At 39.0% G+C, this 20,336-nt stretch overlaps 1 protein-coding gene across 3 annotated transcripts; it reads right to left on the reverse strand.

Annotated features, from left to right (window-relative positions):
• Positions 1 to 4,204: 4,204 nt before the first annotated feature.
• Positions 4,205 to 18,994, reverse strand: LOC104164968 (serine/arginine-rich splicing factor 5-like). 3 transcript variants are annotated; one of them, XM_009704457.1, is made up of 7 exons: positions 18,862 to 18,994; positions 14,743 to 14,813; positions 13,879 to 13,965; positions 11,523 to 11,595; positions 7,597 to 7,670; positions 6,534 to 6,644; positions 4,205 to 5,728 (listed from the first exon to the last, which is right to left on the reverse strand). In XM_009704457.1, the coding sequence occupies exons 1-7, from the start codon at positions 18,985 to 18,987 to the stop codon at positions 5,437 to 5,439; spliced, it is 834 nt and encodes a 277-aa protein (XP_009702759.1). In that variant the 5' UTR covers positions 18,988 to 18,994; the 3' UTR covers positions 4,205 to 5,436. The 3 variants fall into 3 exon arrangements, with proteins under 3 accessions (XP_009702759.1, XP_009702762.1, XP_009702760.1); XM_009704460.1 differs by having other exon boundaries at positions 4,205 to 5,698; positions 18,862 to 18,987; XM_009704458.1 differs by having other exon boundaries at positions 4,205 to 5,707; positions 18,862 to 18,987.
• Positions 18,995 to 20,336: the final 1,342 nt, after the last annotated feature.

Raw genomic sequence — 20,336 nt, forward strand, 5'->3', positions numbered from 1 at the left:
TGGGAAAATATGCCCTCAGGTACCATACATACAGAGCATTTAGTCTTCCAGCAAACAGTGGCTATGGAGGGAAACAAATGGGAAACTGCAAAAACCCGTGTAAGAAAACTAAAGCCACTTGGGAACCGTACAGCACTCAGCCCTGAGATGAGGGTGCAGCAGGAGGAGCAGGCAGTGTGAAGAACTTCCCACCTCAGAACTCGTCCCAGACTCTGAGGCATTTCTTCCTACCTGAAAGCACGCTGCTACTTCACGTCATTTTTGAAAGGGAGACTTTTTCTCTCCTGAGCGGAACCAAACCCCTTCTCAGCCCATGCCATGGCTCCCCAAGCAGCGCAGCAAGTATAGCCACCAGGTGGCACGACTCAGAGCTGAACCTGCTCAGCGAGGAATCCTGGCCTTCGCTGCGGGCACATTCCTCCTCCTGACCGCCCTCTTTTGCAACCGCCGGTGAACACCCCCACCACTTGCTTGCCTTCTCTCACCTGTAAAGCAGAGGTGTGATGTGGCCAAGTATAATAAGGTTTCTCTTCACAAACTGCTGGGATATCCTTGGATGAAGAGCCCTGTGTTAATTTGACAAAAATGGAATTAATAACAAAGAAGTGTCATAACCATGACAGAAAATATGCTCTTATTTTAGGGGTGGGATGTAGCCAGTTGCTGAAACGCAACTAAGTGCAGTGCTCAACTTCCAGCTGTGCCCCGTGCTGCAAGCAGTTGCATGCTGTAGCATAAGGCTTCCCCTGGGAGGAAAATGTCCTGTGATAAGAGAAGCACAAGAAAGCCTGGACAGGAGAGTGATGGTGGTCTGTTTGAAGACTGACAGCTTGGAGAACGGAACGGGAGGATAAAGATAGGAAAAACAGGATACTTGTGCTTGTGAGGGAGGCAAACAGAAGGATCACAGGGGAGTTATACCCCAGGTCATAATTCCACTTCCTCCCTCCCAGACAGGACTGGAAAAAGCAGTGTTGGAGACCGAAAGTACCCACTTTTTGTGATGTAATTGAGTTGGCTTCTGGAGGATCAGATGAGCATCAGAGGTGCCATAAGACAAGGGGCAGGCACAGGGAAGGCAGCTTGTCTTGCCAGCAGCGAGCTGCTAGATCATCCTAGCTATATTGCCCAACTGCAGCCTGAGGTACAAGTGCAACCTTTGAACTGAATATAAATTCAACATTTGCATTGTCTTCTGTCACCTCTGTTTGCTGCGAAATTTGTCAAAACTGCCCTTCAAGGATCAGGTTAGCAGAATAAGGGTAGGAGTAATGACAGATTTACTTGTAGATGCAGCATGACTTCAGTGCTTTGTTCCGTTCAGTTTTGCAGGGCTGGGAGCAGAAGCTTTCTGCCAGTTGGAAGGGATGATTCCCAGCTTTCTCATGGAAAGTGTCAGATGTTGGAACATGCTGCCTGTAAAAGAGATGACTTTAATACATTAAAGAAGTCTATTCATGGTTATTTTAAAGTGGAGCTTACATTCCTGTGCTCTGTAAAGTTGGAACTGAGGCACCTGATATAGATAAATAATTTGTTCCAATGCAATCTAAAAATGTCCTATTTTAAAAATAATCTGGTTTCTGAAATACATTAGTAGTTCAGCCGTGTTTCAGCCTATAATATGTTCCCTAAAGAGTCTACCAAGGAAGTCTAAGTCTAGTAATCAAGATGCCTACCTGACTTGTAGATACTACCTTCTCAGAGGAACACAGGGATGACTTTAGTTTTCTTTAGACCTTTTGCTCTTCAGCAGAACACCAGATACTTTTCAGCAAAACAAACAAGCACAGATGCTCCCCCATTTGTTTATCTCAAGATCATATGCTGGAGGAAACCTCTAAATGTCCACTGTTGTCGTAAGTATAAAGGTTGTATTCCCTTCTGTGGTCTGTCTATACCAGTCTTTGACACCGACACTGCCACCTGTCAAAACTCCCTCTTGTCCTTTTTCTCTTTTCACGGCTTCTATCTACCCCAGTCCCTCTTCTTCCCTCTCAAGACTTTTCTATGCTTGCTGACCACCAAGCAAGTATTTTATTCAGGCTGCTGAAGTGTCCTTTTAACCCCTCTGCACCAACTCATATACCCTAAAACTACAAAGTCCAGACTGGGTTTGCTCCAAGTTGAGGTCAGGCATGACCAACTTAGAGTGGCACAATCAGTTATCCTTCATTCAAACAATTAAGTGTACACAGTTGTAACTCATTTTACATACCAGCTAAGGTCCAAACTTTAAACCTCAGTGAAAAAATGTGGTTTTCACTTCCAACTCTACAGTGTGCCAAACAGGGCTGCGCTGCTCTGAAACCTGCACAAAATTGTTAGGACTTTGTGATACGATAGTCTTGAAGTTTGGGGTTTTTTTTCCTGAAGCTAAAAAAAAAAAATATCCAATCTGCTATTCATAGTCTGTCCTTTTTAGGGAAAAAAAAAACCAAACCAAAAAAAAACCTAAACCAAAACGTGGGAACACAGCAGGAAATTGGGGGGCGGGGTGGGGAGTGTGTGGAAATCAGATCACCCTTCAGCCTTCTCTCCCACATACATTTTAAGGGCTTAAGCTTTTTTGACACAGAAAAAGCCATGGAAAAAAAGTCACGTGCACAATAAATAAAAATCTGGGCTTCAAAATCCATTATTTCTCCAGGCACCAAAATTAATATACCAAAACTTAAAACTAAGAGGTGAGTGACCAGGGACTCAAACTCTCCTTGAAGAAAACTGTTTTTATCTGCTAAAGATTCCCATCCTTGTCCTCCAAATAACTATTAAGAAAGCTGCCAAGTTCACATCTACCATAAACAAGTCTTCCCCTAGAGAAAGATCAGATTTAATATTCTTAGTATTTCAAAAGCTCACCTTTTCCTCACCTAAACATCTTTGTGTATCTTAGGGGAACAAAGAGCCACTGCTTGCCACCATGAAAAACATGTAAAAAAATTTAGCGTAAGGTCTATTTTGATCGTGTAGCATTGCATCGGTTACACCACCCTACAGTCTGCAGTCCTTGGCTACCTGTTGCTACATTTAGAAACCAGCAGTACAGCTAACGTGGGTCCAGCTGTGCTGGCAAAGACGTTTAAACTGCTACTATGCCAGTACAGAAAAGAAATACTGTCATAGGTGTTTCTACACTAAACCACTATCGGTTCAATCATACAATTTAAAGTCAGTTAAAAAAAAAATAAATGTACTTCTAACCACTATTAATAGCAACACAAAACTATGGGTAGACCAGGCTTTAGGTTCAGCAATAAGCTGTATGTATTTATGGTTGCAACCACAACAATTATAAACTTGCTTATAACCTCAAGGTGTTTGGGGGGGAAGGGGAGGCTAGTTCTTTAGTCTATATTCATCTTACTGTTGCCACTGCTGACTGAATCAACAGAAAATTATGGAAGGGAAATGACATACAATAAAGAATCAAGAAGTAATGAAATTCACAAGATCTACATTAGGTCTATATTTAAACAATTTGCAAGATAGGCATGCTGTGGTCACAAGGTCTCCAATACTGCACTTGCCAATCTCAAAGGTACTAGGCTAGGCAGTGGACATTTTTGGGAGTTTTTTTTCATAGTGTAACAACTACCAAAGCAAGCAACGCTGACATTTAACACAGCTGAGCATACCCCAGCTTTCCCAACAGTCATATCTAGTAAGATTCCTCTGCAAAGCGATTTCTGTTTGTTCCTTGTGTTCTTTCTGAACTGGTAGCATATTCAGATCACATCAAGGCAAGCACGCAAAGAACATAATTAGCAGTAACTTGTTCTAGGAGTGTCAGCCTTGAAGCTTCAGATGCACAGAAGTAGTGTGGGCAGTATAAGAATTTCTGGAACTGTATTTCAAAAGCAACAAATGATTTTACCTATAGGAAGATTCTCACACCTATGGCCACTTGGTTATTGGTTCTTCTGTTGAACTGGTGGACAAGAAGGTATCACGCAAATGTGTCTGCAAGGACTGCAGAAAGACTACTATCTGCCATCCGTTCAAACAGCCACTGATGGCCACGACAATAAAATCCTATCCTGTCCTCCTATTAGTCAGCATCTGGTTACTTACGTGTCGTAACTGGTTTCTAGTTTACATTTTGCTTGCTTCCATATGGGTACGCCTTCAAATAAATTTCCTTGTGATCATGTTTGCAAGATTGTATGAAGTGAACAACAGTAACATTACTAAACAAAACTGCAAAGTAAGCCAGAAAAAGGTTTTATTTTATTAGGAATGGTACATTTAAACACACATAAGACTTTGGGATTAATTTACATATTTCTCCAAAAAGTGTTTCCCTTCTTTAACAATACAGAAGTTAAAAAAATCTAATTCCAAATTATAAGAATGAACAGTATTTGCAGTGGAAATTTCTATTAATCAAAACAACTGTGCATTCAGGAGATTTAAAGAAATTACCCTCTTTATGCTTTAACATGATTAACTTTTCCTGTCACAGCTGACTACACTTTTCCTGGGATTTTTTTTGCTGCTGGCATTACTAAAATAACCTTCCTTTCCATCAAGACTATTGCTAGTCATACACATGTTATTCAGTATCATACTTTTGGGTATGAAAGCTATGTCACTTTTATAAACATCAAAAACATGGACATGCATATTGACATTTCTGTGCAATTTTATGGAGTCACCTGTCAAATAAGGCCTCTACATATAATACGACATACTAGTGAATTACTGGAAAATTATTATAATGGATTCCCAATAATCCTGACATCTGGATGGTGTGCCTCCTTTTAACAAGAAATTCCAGCTTTCATTACTGCTTATCATTGTATCGATTCACTATCCAAACGAGCAATATTCAACTAACCAATGTGTATTCCTGAAAGTCTGTTGCAAATTAAGCATATTATCAACACCATTTAAAGCTGGAACTTAAACAGCCTGTAAGGCCAAGCAATGGGGACAAAAGTGAACTCTCAACTAAATTCAGCTGGTCCATTCGTTCTCACACAGAAAAGTAGCCACAGAACCTTAAAGGAATAAAATTGATACTTCCTGTTCTCGGACTTAATACCAAGGACAAAAGCTAACATAGTATTTTGGAAGTCAAAGGCCTTGGAGGTGGAGGGGAAAGTGCGGGGCAAGAGGGGGAGAAAGCAGCGTATTGTCTCATCCCATTACCTCAGCATTATGTGTACATAATATATCTATGATAGAAATGTTTACTAATAGCAGGGAAAAAAATAAAAAAGATTTCCCACTCCAGACTTCACTGAAAGGAGAAAGCTGACAGCCCCTCCTCACAGAGATGGCCTATTTGATGACAGGCACTTTGGCAATGTAAGAGGAGGTTACCCTTTCATCATGTTAACTCTTCCCCTCCCAGTTCTCATGTATAATTTGTCTCAAGTCTTCAACAAACTTGAATCAAATTAAATGCATTAATAGATTTCTAAAAGCAGGTTAACTACGGCTATGAGCAGAGCTCGACCTAGAACGAGATTTTCTTTTAGAAGAAGAGGGAGATGGGGAAGAAGCTAGCAAGCTGGAGCGGTGGCTTTTCTGGGAGTAACTTTTTTTAGGCGTACGACTGCGAGAACGAGAGCGGGATCGAGATCGGGACCGGGATCGAGAGCGAGACCTGGACCTGGACCTTGATCTTGACCTGGACCTGGACCGGCTGTCTGATCTGGAAGATCCTGTAGACCTGGACCTGCTGCGAGATCTTGAGTAACTCCTTGATCGAGATCTGCTTCTAGAGAAACACAATGAAAGGCTGTAGTCTCACCCCCTACTAAATTTAAAATACTCAATTTAAATTCTCAACTACTTTGTATGCACAGCACATCCACGTGAACATCCGAATAAGCTATGCACAGCATTCAGTTATTTCAGAGTGCTGCTTGATTTCTGTTATGCTCCATTACAACAATATCTTCTTAGGCCAAGGCTAGCAGGAACTGCTAGCCTTGACATCTTATCCTCTGCTAGCTTGGCAAAGTAAGAACTACCTAATAAAAGATACCTTCCCCTGCCCTGGGAGGAGACAAACAAATTTTTAGCCATTTATGAAGAAAAGCACAGAAATGAAAATTCATACCTGTGGTATTTATTCTCTCTAGAAACGCCCACGGTTTTTTTAATGACTAAATGGCAGAACTGCTTTGGGAATAATGCAAGCAAGCTAACTGTTTTTGTTTTATTCTCATGAAAAAATTGGCTTTCATAACTATTTGAGAGACACTTCACAGGACTGTGAAGCAGTTTTCCACTAAATTAAAAGCCTTTTAATACCAAAATTCATATTTTTTTAAAAGTACTTTCATTTAAATATCAAGTTTTATCTAAAACAAACAAACAAACTCCTTACTCTCATCCAAAAGTGTTCTATTTATCCTGTTTTCAGCAAGTTAGTTCTTATCTAAATGTTTACACTGCTAGAAAGTGGTTCTCCACAGTGATACTTAGCTTGGGGCCAAAGAATTAGATAATAAAACTTTGGCATCGATACTACCCAAATCCATGCCCTCAGCAGAATTTTATCAGGTCAGGTGACATACCTATGCCTTCTGTGATCTTCAGTCAGTTTAATTCTGCGTCCATTCAGCTCAGTGCCATCCAATTTTTCCAGTGCACTCTTCATATCACTGTAAGATGCAAATTCCACAACCCTGTATACCATCAGGAAAAAAACAAAAAGTTTCAGAGAAACTGAAAAAGCAAGGAGGACAAGGTTGGGCCTTTTTCAATCTGTTGATTCACAGTTTGGTATTTTATCTTCTGAAAGCTAATTTTTAACCTGGTTAACAGGAAAATATGACACTAACACTCCTAGCCATCCGTACCTTTCCCATCTTCTTAAACATTACCAGAACTCTCATCTGCAGTGAGATGGAGAAAATCCAAGAAGCTACACAAACCTGCACCAGATGAAGAAATATCTTTCACTCCTCTACTAAATTGAATTCTAAAGCTGTCCAAGAAACAAAATAAACTTGTAGTCTCTCCTGCCCTATTTAGATTTTTAACAGTGAATAGAAAAATCCCCCGCCCTTTTTTTTTTTAATTTGTTTTCCTCTCAAAAACAGTCTAAGTCGCATCTGCTTGCAGTGGCCCTAGAGCACTGTTTTCCCAGAACAGACGCTCTATTCATACTTCCCTCTCTCCTGCTTTGTCGTGCAGGACCTTTGTAGTCTGGAGAATTAAGAATGGAGAGCAGGCAGCTAGGTATCCCCTATGGAGATCGGTGATGTTCATTTCCCATGACTTTAACTGTTGAACCAGTGCAAAGCAGCGACAGACAGGGGGTATTTCAGCCTCAGGAGTCAGGTCATAAATGATTATACATAAATAACTAGAAGTTAAAGACAGCAGAACTCAACTGTTGAAAGGTATTCTCCCTTCCCTTTCTCCTTTGGCACAGTGTTTTCATGGTAGAGAGTAGAGACTGAACTCCTACTTACTGCCAGTTTGTTTAGGTTCTAATTTTTTTTTTTAAATTGGAGAAATTTCAGCATCTAAGCCATACCATAGATTTATGTTTCATTTCTTTTTTATTACAAGGATAATCTTGCCTTTAATAGTTTCAGTTATCATACAGATTAAGACACAAAATGAACTTACCCTTCATTCCTGTTGTTTCTGTGTGCATCCACATAGGTGACCTCCCCTGCCTTTCTCATGACATCTTTCAAGTCCTGCAGCAAAAGTTAACATTTTAGCCTTTAACAAGACACAAATGAGTCAGCTAGCAGTCAGTAATACCCCCTAAAACTTTCTCTGCTAAAACTGCTTAATGCTTTTATATTTTTATAAATACGTGTAACTTAGAAAAAAGTTTCTGAAACAGCCTATGTAACAGCAGCTGCATATAGAAAGGATCCCTCATTTTTACAACTACAGTGAATAAAATATTGCTTTAAAAATAACGCTGCATCCCAAACCCAGCTGTTATGAAAACACAATGCAACACTTAAAATACCAACATAGGCACTGAAATCAGAACAGATGAAAAGCAACAGTATCAAATGCAGATTTTCATGACTAACACCCCAGTTAAACGACAATCTAATATACATAGATAAATTCATTCTATATGCTCACCTCCCCCAACTTCACAGCAAACTTAAAAGCAAAAAGGTGTAATTACTATGTAATTAATAATTTTACAAAGGGAAAAAATCTTCTGGTATTTCACTTGAGTATCTGTCACACTACAGTGCCACGTCAATAGACACCCTTATATTTAACTTAACAGAGTCTAAACATGCAGACACTGTAAAATTACTTGCTCAGCAATAGGATAAAGTACAAACAATGTAAAAGGTCGCTAAAAAGCTCAACATTTGTATAAGTTCAAGCAGTACTTTTACCAAACAGTATCTGGTATTTTAGAATCCCAGACTACTTACCGCAACATGCCAGAAGTGGCAGATGTTATAAGAAGGTACCTTAAGCAAAGAGCTGCTTGTCCAATACCTAGCTGGCCAAGAGGAACTCTCTTACATGAGAAAGGCAGAGTGATGGCTCATAGCAATATGCTTCACGGAGGTACCAGAGGCCCTGAAAGCACTGGACATAGTCTCCAGAAGTGGCTAAAGAACCCGAGGATGATCTGTGCTAGCCAACCGAGATCAAACCCAGGCAAACCAAGATCTAGATTGCCAAAAAACAGGAGTGTCATAGGAACCAAAAGGAAAATTCAGAACAGGCCAAATCCCAGAATTTCAGCCACTAGAAAACCCCCAAATCTTTGGTTCTTTTTCCTCCACACAAGAAAAATGAGGGTTAACCAAATCAAGGTTGTTAGAAGAGGTTCAAAATGCACGTGGTTAGAAATATGCTTAAGGAAGAAAAGACTACAAAACAAAAAGCCAAGAAAAACTTTAGAACATTTGCCACAGAACATAAGAAGGCTTAGTTTTATCTAATCTTTTAATTAAAATTCAGTAGTTTTATTTTAAAACCAGCATATGCAAACTAGTAGATATTTTCCTTGTTTCACACGTGATTAACACAAAGAAACCTTAATAGCAAATGAAAAATGGGCCCTACAGCACCATTGAAAGTAATACTTCAACCTCAGTATGTTTATCCCAATTTAGAGATGAAGAACAAAATTTTGGTTCTGCTCAAGTCAATGAGAGCTTAACCAGACCAGGACCAGTAAGTCAAAAGGAAGTTAGAAAATATTAATCTACATAATTATTTTCTAATTCAAGAGCTTTAGGCTTTAAAATTGAGGCTCCTACAGAGTTGCCACACTCTATGCTGAATCCTAAGGATCATCATGAAATATCACTTGTAATAGTAATGTCAACATGATTAAGATGCCAACATTAATGCTCAAAAGAGAGCAAGTATGCCTGTGTTATAAAAGCTCAACAGAGCATTTGCTATTATTACGGGAATGTTTTAAAGTTATCTGGTTTTACTTAACCAGTGGAACAGTCAAATTTTATCCTAAGTTTACTGTTCTGGTTCTCTTTAAACAGCACAGGAATACCCTGTTGTCCTTAGCAGCAAAGGAGAATAAGGTATAGGACAACCATAAATAGGAAAAACACATATTAAAAATTACATCTGCATATAACAGAGATCTACTTTTCCCAACTGCATGAAAATTCAGATACTGAAAAACTAATGAGGGTTGGTTAGAGTGGTTAGAAAGCTCTGAACAGGCAGAAATATGTGTTTGCTAAAATAAGGAGAACTCTGACAGTTTGTCTACTACTTACATATGAGATTATCTATTAACAATACAGTCAACAATTTGAGGAAACTGATCTGAATAGAAATTTGGTTTGTGGTTTGTTTGTTTTGTTTAATATCCCAAGACAGTAACTTTTAAAAGGAGACAACAGTTCTCAAAGCATGTGGATCTGCACACACCAAAGATGAAAGTTTTAAAGCAAGGTTCCAAACTGACTGTGCTTGCTAGAAGCTCAGGGATTAGAAAGGAAGAATAATGCCACTACTGTTAATGTATTAGCTATTTTAATCTGTTGTGTAAGTAGCATAGTTAAAAGAAATTAAAACAATATAGTCAGTGTCAAAGCAGTACAGCTTCAAAATTAAATGAGGCTTGCATATGGATGTTAGCTTCAAGTGATTTCTATTTAGGCAGGTATCAAGAAGTAAAGTCTCTTATGCTAACTTACCATGTATTTAAGACAGTCATTAAAACATTTAATTAGAATCCTAAAGATTCATCAGTATGAAATCTGAATTGGGTGAGCTTCAGTCTAAAATGGTAAGTACGCATAAAGCCATTATAAATATTCACAAGTAAAAGAAAGTTACAGAAATGTTAAATTTTTTTTCAAGTTATGAATTTAACACTAAACAGCATTATAGGATTTATTCTCCTTAACATTCCATTCTAGCTAACTTCTCTGGTCCCTACTGTCATTTCCAAGCGCTGTGTTTTATAACAATCTCTTCATATACCTAACTGCATAGCATAGCCAGAAGATATTTAGATGAAATTCACTTGCTCGTCACATCAACTCAGAAGTTGTTTTTTTTTTTAGTTATTCAATAATTAACACAACTGTACAATTATGAACCTTTTGAACCTGTCATGCAGAAGATAAACAAACCTAGTTCAACCGTTTATCTGCATGGACTGTACCCAAGCTCTTACGAAACACATCAGCAAAGCTCCAGGCAAGCCTAACAGCCTCCTCATGTGGATTTAGCTGCAAGATCAAGGCTTTGAACATTCAACATGTTCTACCGCATCTTCCAGTACACTTATTAAAAGTCTCTTTATTCAAAGAATATAAAGGTTAATAAACAAGACTAAACTCCACTATTCATTCACCTTTTGTAAATAGCATCTGTTGCTACGCCCTTAAAAAGTAAACTTTCTATAGACTGTAAACTATGCAGAACACAACTAAAGGAATTGATTATATGGTTATTCTGTTAAAAGCCAGCTACAAATTAGCAAAATATTAGCAAGGGGTGAAAGAAAAAAAAAAAAAAAAAGGTGGTAAGAAAGCTTCAAAAGACAATTACTGAAATTTTGGGGTTTTCTAAAAATAACTACAGTAAGCATACTTTACACAGTAGCTTTCTTAAGATTCCCTCTATTAATGACATATTACCAGACTCCTCAATCATGCATCATGTCACAAAAATGTTTTGCAAAACCTAAGAAAAGACCATAAATTTCACTCAAAACAGAGGCATGCCCTTCCAGGTGTAACAATACAAAAGGATGACATAGTTTGAATGGATGCTATGCTTCAATAATCTAGAAACAACCTACAGTCTTCCAAAGTTTTATTAGTTGGTAAACACAAGTAAGCAAGAATCAGTTCCCACCTACAGAATCTAGTTATAGAACTACTTGCACAGCTGTGAAACAAAAGACTTCTTTAAGTGTTTGAATGCTAATTTTTAGCAATCACTAAAGCTTTTTTGCTTATTTTTTATTCAGGTTAAATATTTATGATGGCTTTATTAAGAATTTAGGCTGAGAGCAGTCTACTTACAGAGCAGGAAAATAAGGTGTAAAAAAAGAAGATAAGACATTAACTCACCTGCCAGCTGATACGGGATGAAAGGTTTTCAACTATGATCCTGTGTTCAGTACGAACAGGGGGCCCATACCGGCTAGAAGAGTTCAGAGGGTGGGGAAAAAAAAAAAGTCTCCAGTGTAAGGAATTTAGAACTTAAGAAATCTGATATTTTCTATAGTTTCCTGAGAGATTTAAGTATTTCCTTGTTGCTGGACGGCAGATTTGATTCTCCCTAGTCAGTAATATATTTAAGAGTTCGCTACAAGAAGAGAGCTGCTACAAGGGGATTAAAAAGGATTTTGATGAAGCAAGGCAGTCAACATAGCTGCCATTTTTTCTAGATACACTGAAATAAGTGCCTAGTAGAATGAAAACAATATAAAGAGAATTAGTTTAATTTTGGTATTTGACAGGCTTGGCTCATACATATGGTTTCGGAGGATATTCATGTAAATGGCAATTTTTAATTTTTTTTTTTTAGTTCGTAGGATAAATTCTGTTTCATGTCAGGGAGATAGAAGGTGCAATTTAAAGGCATTTTAGTTCATGCTTCTAAATTCCAGATCACTTGTTAATATTTATAAATGCCACCATGACCTATATTAGATATTTTTGTGGGTAGAAACAATCTTATTTTAGTAAAATGAGAGCTAGATAACTGGTTGCCCTGAAATAACTGTGGGAGTTTACAGTTCCTGAATGAAAGCCGGTATTTTTCACTTAACCAAAAATTAAAAGACTCTCTCAAAAACGAAAATGTGGCTTGAAAAATGTTCATACAGAAGACTAAGACATCTGGAAAGAATATTGCCCTTGCAGGTCATTTCTGTTCCCAATCCTAGTCATTCTGAATACAAGGGGATCTGAGAACTATAGAAAAAGGTATGCCAGCCCTTCGATAAGTAATGCAGCATTCTAACAATGGCACTACTTTGCATTACTACAAAAAAATTCAAGAATCAAGAACACTGACCTTAGAGAAAATTATTCTCACCTTCTCCTCCCACAGAAACAATCCTAAATTGTGCGTATTGATTTGTACACTGAAGCACAGGCAATTTCATTTCAGTGCATACCTCAAAGTGTCCCAATTTTTTTCAGAACATCCAGATCTTCCAGGTATTTAAACAGAGGTCCCAGAGTCCCAAAACTGGCAGGCTGAGTCTCATTTTTCCATTATTGCAAACCGCAGTCTCTTCCTGTCTGGCATCGGCAGTCTGACGTCATGAACATGACTACAACGTCAGATGCCCACGACCTTCAATCACACTTCCTACTTTAAAAGTCCACTTTTAGCCTGGACCTCGGACCAATTATACCGCATCAAGGTTACTGCCGCTAAAGAAAAAATAATCTAATTAGCATACTTGCATATGCAAATTAGATGTTCCAGACACTGGTTTGTAACTGGCAGCAATTCTGATTTTGAAACAAACGCAGAGGTTTATGTCAGTTAAGTCTTTGTCTTTTTTCCAAACTCTACTTTGCATAGGCCACAGCTATAAATGTTTCTACAGAGTAAATTATTCTATACATAGTTACTTCATACAGGTAGATCTAAAGTACAAAGACGTGGTGTGTAGTTGTTTGGTGGAATATACGCAAATCTGGAGAACTTTCACAAACTCCACTGCAAGTTGGCGCAAGGTTCACCATTGGCTCAAACTCCACCAATACTATATGTCCACTACAGGTGTTCTAGATATGAGCTATATCCTGTTTTCCAGATTCCGTTGTCGGACAGAGGTTATCCTTCAGCAAGGCACCTGCTCAGTCAGCAAACTTAGTCAACTGGTATTTAAACACTTCTGCACATGCTAGTATCTTGTGCCCCCGCACCGTTTCTCAAATACGGTTCCTTTTGTACGCTGTGCTGTAGTAAGCATTTTGATAACCATACAACTGGAAACGTGAAAGCTTGGTTAGACAGTAAATACCTTGAACTATTGCTCTACAATAATTCTACTTAGCCTGTAAGCTCAGTTTAATGACAAAAGCCTGAATAGAGAAGCTCTGGCATTTTTCTTGATTTAGTGTTAAAAACAGCCAATCCAACTGCAGCATTACTCCTTCTCATCATTTATGCAATAGTAGGAAGCAAGACCAATGCAGTGCCTACAACATGGAGAGGGAGCACTTCATAATAGGTTTGTGAACCTCTGTGAGCCAGTTAAACTGTTTTAAAATCCATTCTCCTCAGCCAGAGGAGGTAAATAATAGTAACAGACCTCTAAGGTTTGAGAACATAAAACTGCTTTCGTGAAGCTATACAAGGAAACAGAGCTGGATCCCTACCTCCAACCACAAGAAGAAAACGATATTTCAGTACAGTTCTTCAGTTACTGTGTTTGTAGGAAACAGAGTCCAGACCACCTACCTAGATCCGCTCTGCGACTGGTAGTAACTGAACCGTTGTGGGAATCTGCCCCTTCCTCTTCGGGCTCGAGCATGCTCAATTGTAACCCTTATGATAGGAACAAAACAAAACAAGCAAGCAAAAAATAAAACACACACTTTAAGTATTTGACACTGACTTAAATCTTTCGCAACTGGAAGGACATGTGCATGAGCAAGAATTATCTTGCCCTTGCAAGCAATGATTTATAACGCACTCACTGGCATTTCTTAAAGAGCCAGAACAGTGGTATTCTCTTGTCTCATTCATCTCCCTCAGACTTCCATGAAAATTGTCATGGGTCTGCAATTCAGATTGAAACAATTAAATTTACTCAACCAGAGCCCAAGAGTAATCACAGACTACCAAAAGACTACCAAAATAAGTAACAATCTAATGACCTAAACCCAGCTTCCGCAATCAAAATAAATATTACTGTAAGATACAATGACTATAGTCCACATTGTTGCAAACTGAAGGGCAATGCTTCAAATGATGAGAGGCTATCATCAACTTATTTTCTGAAGTCGAGACAGTAAGTTCAATTCGTTTTTACTAATATTTCTAGTGACAACACCTTGAGTTAGCTTTGAAGGAGAAGTAAGTGCAAGCGGAGAAAACAGTCAGCCCTGCTCCAAACCACCCCTCCTCCAGTCCCAAACTATCCTTGCCTTATATAAGACTGTAGCCAGGATCCCAGTGAATCTCTTTAGATAAAATTATGGAAGGTGTATCCCACCACAGAGGCACAAGAAACAGGTGTCAGAGCACAAGATAATGCACTATATTTGGATGGAAAGCACTTACTTGTGCTGTTCTTAAGGGAAATTATGGTATCATGCTTACCTTTCATCACACAACTCTTTACCATTTAGTTCATAAATTGCATCATCAGCATCCCTGTGGTCTTCGAATTCCTAGAAAGAAAATAGGAATAAAGAAGTATTTTCCCCTCACAGTACACTCAAATACTAGAAGACATGTATTCTTTATAAATTTTACATTTCTGCAGCAAGTATCAGCCAGAACTTCGAACAAGGAAGCGGATTCCTAGTAAATCTATGACTGAAAAGCCAAGATGTTCCCATTCATGACCATTTCTTCTCCCTCCACCCTGCAAACTCCCTTAGCCTCCCTCAGTTGTTTCAGTATAACTATTTGCAGTATAACTATTATATAAAATATATTAATTAAATGACCTGGTTTATTACAGAAAAGTCTAAAGTACTTCTGGAGAGAGAGGTGGGGGGATTACTTCAAGGCATACAGTTTAAAACACAGCCCTACATACACGGAAATCCTGTATAACCCTCTTAAGAGTTCGGAGGCCGATTCAATTCTTACTGAATTGGCAAAGAAAGAGTAAACCAGAAAAAAAGCCCTTCTGATTTTTTCTCAGTGAATTCAGCTCACTAGTCTGGCGAAAAGGCATGTGTAAGAAGAGTAAGAAACATAAGCTCCTCTTCAGCACAAGCCACCTGTGGGTCTGGATCAGCTATAATATGCAATTCCATACACTGCTGCAACGGAGTCTGTCGCTTTGCTTTTGGCAGTAATGCTGCTTTAGTCAGCCCGAGTAGCCTCTGCCCACTGTCCAGCCCATGGGTTCTTGGCAAAGCTGTTTGTACAGCTCTGCAGGAAACTAGGTCAAGAAACCTATCCAGATGAAAAACAGCACACTTTGTGCAGGAGGCGGGGTGAAAAAGACAGTGTTCTTTTTCAACTAGATCAGCTTCCCAGGTAGGTTCATTATGTGGCTGTACAACTGTGGTAACACCATGTGAAGCAAGGGGAGAAAGGAAAGCAACCAAGCAGTGGGAACAAGCAGCTAGGTAGGGACTGCTTGAACCAATAGTATGGATGGAAAAAACAACTGTGGAACTGCAGCTTGAGAGCAATGAACAACAGAAAAGAAGCTTCTCAAGTTGAAGAACGCGTTTGCATAATCATAAACAGCTTTTCAGAAGCAATACTGACTTAAGTAATCTTCCCCTTTCTGCACTGAAATCTGTTTCGCTACCAAGTGAAACATCACACATCCTTGCATGATGACGCAAAGATTATCTTGAGAAAATTCATTTAGGCCCAGCATTTAAGAGTATCAATAGTTACCACCTACAGCTCCCATGATTTCAGCTAGTTTCTAACAAACTGAATGCCTGCAAGTCTATCTAGCTTTACTAGCTTGATGATCTGAAGTTTGAAAACATTCTGCACTGAAATCTACAAAATTTAAGTAAATAGAATTGTTTTCAAAGACCGAGCAATGATTTCAATCAAACATGCTGTTAACACTAGAACAATGTTCAATCAAAATCACTCGGTTTTGTAAGAGGTTTTGTAAATACAGATTTTTAAATAACCAAAAACAAAGATGAACTGACAGCCCATGACAAGTGAGGTACTGCAAAGGATGCTATTCAATGTATTTATAAATTATCTAAATGACAGGACCAGGTGTACCCTCACCAATTTTGTGGTTGACACCAAAGTGGAGGAGAAATAGATGTACCAGAAGGAAAAACCACCACACAGAGAGACCTCAATAGGCTGAAAGATTAGGCCAACAAGAATCACAAGTTTTAACAAAAGATAAGTGTGAAGTCCTGCACCTGGGATAGAATAAACTTAAGCAGCAGAACAGGCTGGGGTCCAAGTGGCTGGAGTGTAGCTCTGCTGAAAACGACATGGAAATCCTTGTGGAGAGTCAGCTAAGTGTGAGTCAGCAGCGTGGCCTTGCCGCAACGAAAGCAATCTGTGTCCTGGGCTGCATCAGTAAGAGTACAGCCAGCAGACCCAGGGATGCAATTATTCCACCCTACTTGGCATTTGTTAGGCCACACCTGGAACACTGTGTCCAGTTTTGGTCCCACCAGCTCAAGAAAGACATTGAAAAATTGGAGCGGGACCAGCAGAGGGCCACCAAAACTGATCAGAAGGTTGGAGAACAAAGAAAGGTTGAGAGTGCTGTGTTCATTCAGCCTGAAGGGGATCCAGTCAGAGTCTTCCAAAACCTAAAACACAGTTACAGAGATGATGGAAGTGCTTTCTTCATGTAGGTGCACAGTGACAGGATGACAGGTAAAAGGGGGGGAGGGGAGTTTTGTTCAGATGTTAAGGAAAAAATTCTTCATCAAGAGAACTATTAAATCTTTTAGACAGAGTTACGGAACAATTATTCAAGCTTATTAGTGAGCTTTGAAAACAAAATGCTTCTGCCTAGGAACTGGAGAATAGAGAAAGGAGGGTTGGCTGACTCATGTACAGGAGTCGAACAGAAGTCATTGCTGAATGAGTCAACAGCCCAGCCCAAGAAGAGAAGAGGAATGCTCAGAGAAAAGGTGACTGAGAAATAGCAGCGATTGGAAATGGTGATAACGCACTAAACAAGCTCAGGGTCACATCTAGATTGGCCATTTACCTTCCAGACTTTAAGATGGAGGTATTTACCTATTGGCAGTCAACAAGAAGTAGCTCATCCTGCAGGGCAATCAGGAATCAGCACATGTAGGAGTCAAGAAGTAATACTCATATGAAACTAAAGTAAGCCTGGTTTTTTTGTTCTTTTTCCATAGCTTCACCCAAGGGATTGATCTTGGCAGAACAAACGGCATACAAGCCTGCCATAGTGTGAGGGCAGTATCAATCTTTCCAGTTTGAACTCAGTGCTGCAGAACAGCTGATTCTCAGTTCTCAGGAGAAAACAGTTAAGAAACAGACTGATCCTGAGTCAACTTGGGAACCTGTAAAGCTGTAAAAATTTGGACAACAGTTTAGGAGTATAGAGCTCTAGAAAGCAGTGGTAGGAAAGTAAGATCCAATTAACTGTGTATTTCATTTAATAGTCTGACACACACATATGCCCTGTCAACATATACTGATAGTAAATATGCCTAACTTTAGCTGCACAAGAGTTAAAAGCTGTGCTGCTGAAATCCAACAGCAAGCACCTATTACACCTGTTGTCTTAGCCAACTACTTTGCTTCTATGTCAGGCCATTATTTAGAGATACAACCAAGCAGAATAGAAGGAGCAAGAAAGGAACATAAGTGATTCTGTATGAACTTTTCTCCCAGTCAAGACTTTGTCAAGTTTTGTAATGCTATAACAGGATATTTATACTGTCTTCAGAAATACAGGATAAAATTTTAATCCATGGAAGACTATGATCAGACAATGTATTTAACGTAGCTAGAATATTACCAAGATTTTGAGCAAAACCTGGCCAAAACCAGGTAAAACTGTGTCCTGGTTTCAGCTAGGATCAAGTTAATTTTCCTCCCAGTAGTTGGTACAGTGCTGTGTTTTGGATTTAGTATAAGAATAATGTTGATAACAGACTGATGTTTTAGTTGCTCCAAAGCAGTGCTTACTCAAGTGAAAGACTTTTCAGTTTCCCGTGCTCTGCCAGCGAGGAGGTGCAAAAAAAGCTGAGAGGGAGCACAGCCAGGACAGCTGACCCGAACTAGCCAAAGGGATATTCCATACCATAGAACATGATGTTCAGTTTGTAAACTGGGGGAAACTGGCTGGGAAGGGAAGATTGCTGCTCGGGAACAGGCTGGACATCGGTCAGTGGGTGAAGAGCAACTGTACTGTGCATCACTTGGTTTTCTTGAGTTTTATTCTCTCCCTCTCTCTCTTATCTCCCTTTCCATTACAATTATTATTTTATTTTATTTCAATTATTAAACTCTTCTTATCTCAACCCACGGGTTGTACCTTTTTCCAATTCTCTTTCCCCATCCCACTGGAGCAGGGTGGGGGGGGAGTGAGCAAACTGCTGCATGGTACTTAGTTGCTGCCTGGATTTAAACCACAACAAACTGTAATCCCAACATCTGAAAAGCACTCTGAAATGTATATTAATATTTTCCATTTCTTAAGTATCTTTCTCTCCTTGGCATCAGCCTAGCAAGACTCGTACCTGCACGCAAGAGAAAGGAAAACAAGGTATTACTTACCACAAATCCAAATCCATTTTTTAGATGGATTTCTCGTATGCGTCCATATCCTTTGAAGAATTTCTCCACATCCCGTTCCCGAGCGCGTGAGCTTAAGTGTCCAACAAAGACACGGCAGCCACTCATCTTAAGGTTGATGCTAAGAAAGAAAACAGCATTGTTTATCAGATCAACAAACTTAATATAGGGTGATTAAGATCACTTTTACATCTCAGAAATCTTGGTTAAATAGGATTTGATTTTGTTGTCCTCCAGGTGTAGAAGTTAAAAATCCAATTCTCTATAGCCAGAGAAGTGAGAAAATCCTGTCTTACTGACATCTAGCAGAACTCCCAGTTTTGGCCTTTTTAGTCATATAACTTAAAGACTTCTTGTATCTGAAATAATGGTTTTGTTTGCTGTTAGACTAATAAGGCTTCTGTATCACAGAGCACAAAAAACCCCCACCCTGTAAGCTCCAAGATGAATTTACTGGGCTAATGGCAGTTAAAACAAAACAAAACAAAACAAAACTGTTATGCTAATCATTGGAATAACAAAATAAAACATTCTCAAACTTTTGCTTTCACCTGAAAGAATTGCTGCAATAAAAATTATATGAGCATGCAAAAGATAAACGGTAGTCATCAAATTATTTCGATTTGCGCTAACTATAAAATACCTTATTTTAACAGTCTATCAAGTTATGAAGAAGAAACATTTTGTTATTATGAGATTTCTACAATGGCAAAAATAAAGGCTAATTCGGATATTCAGATTTTCAAAACTATCTACTGATCCAGTATATATAATTTGACATATTTTATGGAAGCTTCATTGTTTACCTTGAGTACGTTACTTTTTCAGTTTATGTGACTTAGAAATGTTTAAGTTCTTGTAACTGAAAAATTTTAATTATTTGGCTCACTCAGTGAGCTTGCTGTCATACAAAACCCAAAGAATCCAAGCCCTAAGGAGCAGAAGTACAATGTGATCTTATATTACAATACTGGGCTGTAAAGCAGACAGAGTAAACAGACAACATATCAGGTTAGCTGTGAAAGCAGTTCAAGACAATTTGGATGCAGTATTTTGAATCAGCGTGATTTACCTTCTGTGTTAACACTCATTAGGTTTCTACTATTAGCTGCTTTACTTGGGTGCACTGTGCCATCAGAGAAATGACAGAACTTTGGAAGACAGGGTATAGGGCTTCTTATGGGGCAAGGGGTAGAAGTGTGACAGCACTTAGTTAGATTAGCCTAAACCATCCCCGAACCACGACCTGAGGTGATAGCTATTTAATCGCTTTCATGTGAAAAGTTTTGTGCTTCCCCTGCAAGAGCCTATGCTGCCCTTTGTAACCATTCCCTCCCTTGTGCTCACACTTGCATTTTTATGCCCACATGGAAATCCAGCTCAGAGGACTGATTCAGCTCCCTCACAGAACAGCTAGTCTTCCGACAGATTGTTTTGCTGATGCACCCTTACCACAG

The sequence above is a fragment of the Cariama cristata genome, unplaced genomic scaffold (assembly GCF_000690535.1).
Source record: "Cariama cristata isolate BGI_N322 unplaced genomic scaffold, ASM69053v1 scaffold22517, whole genome shotgun sequence".
In the NCBI taxonomy this organism is placed as follows: domain Eukaryota; kingdom Metazoa; phylum Chordata; class Aves; order Cariamiformes; family Cariamidae; genus Cariama; species Cariama cristata.

What these genes read in the sequence shown, in the direction of transcription:
- LOC104164968 (XM_009704457.1), bottom strand. Translation starts at nt 18,987, where the DNA reads ATGAGTGGCTGCCGTGTCTTTGTTGGACACTTAAGCTCACGCGCTCGG. An exon ending in AAAATGGATTTGGATTTGTG is followed by an intron (nt 14,814 to 18,861) that starts GTAAGTAATACC and finishes TTTTCTTTCTAG; the next exon opens with GAATTCGAAGACCACAGGGA. An exon ending in AAAGAGTTGTGTGATGAAAG is followed by an intron (nt 13,966 to 14,742) that starts GTAAGCATGATA and finishes TCCTATCATAAG; the next exon opens with GGTTACAATTGAGCATGCTC.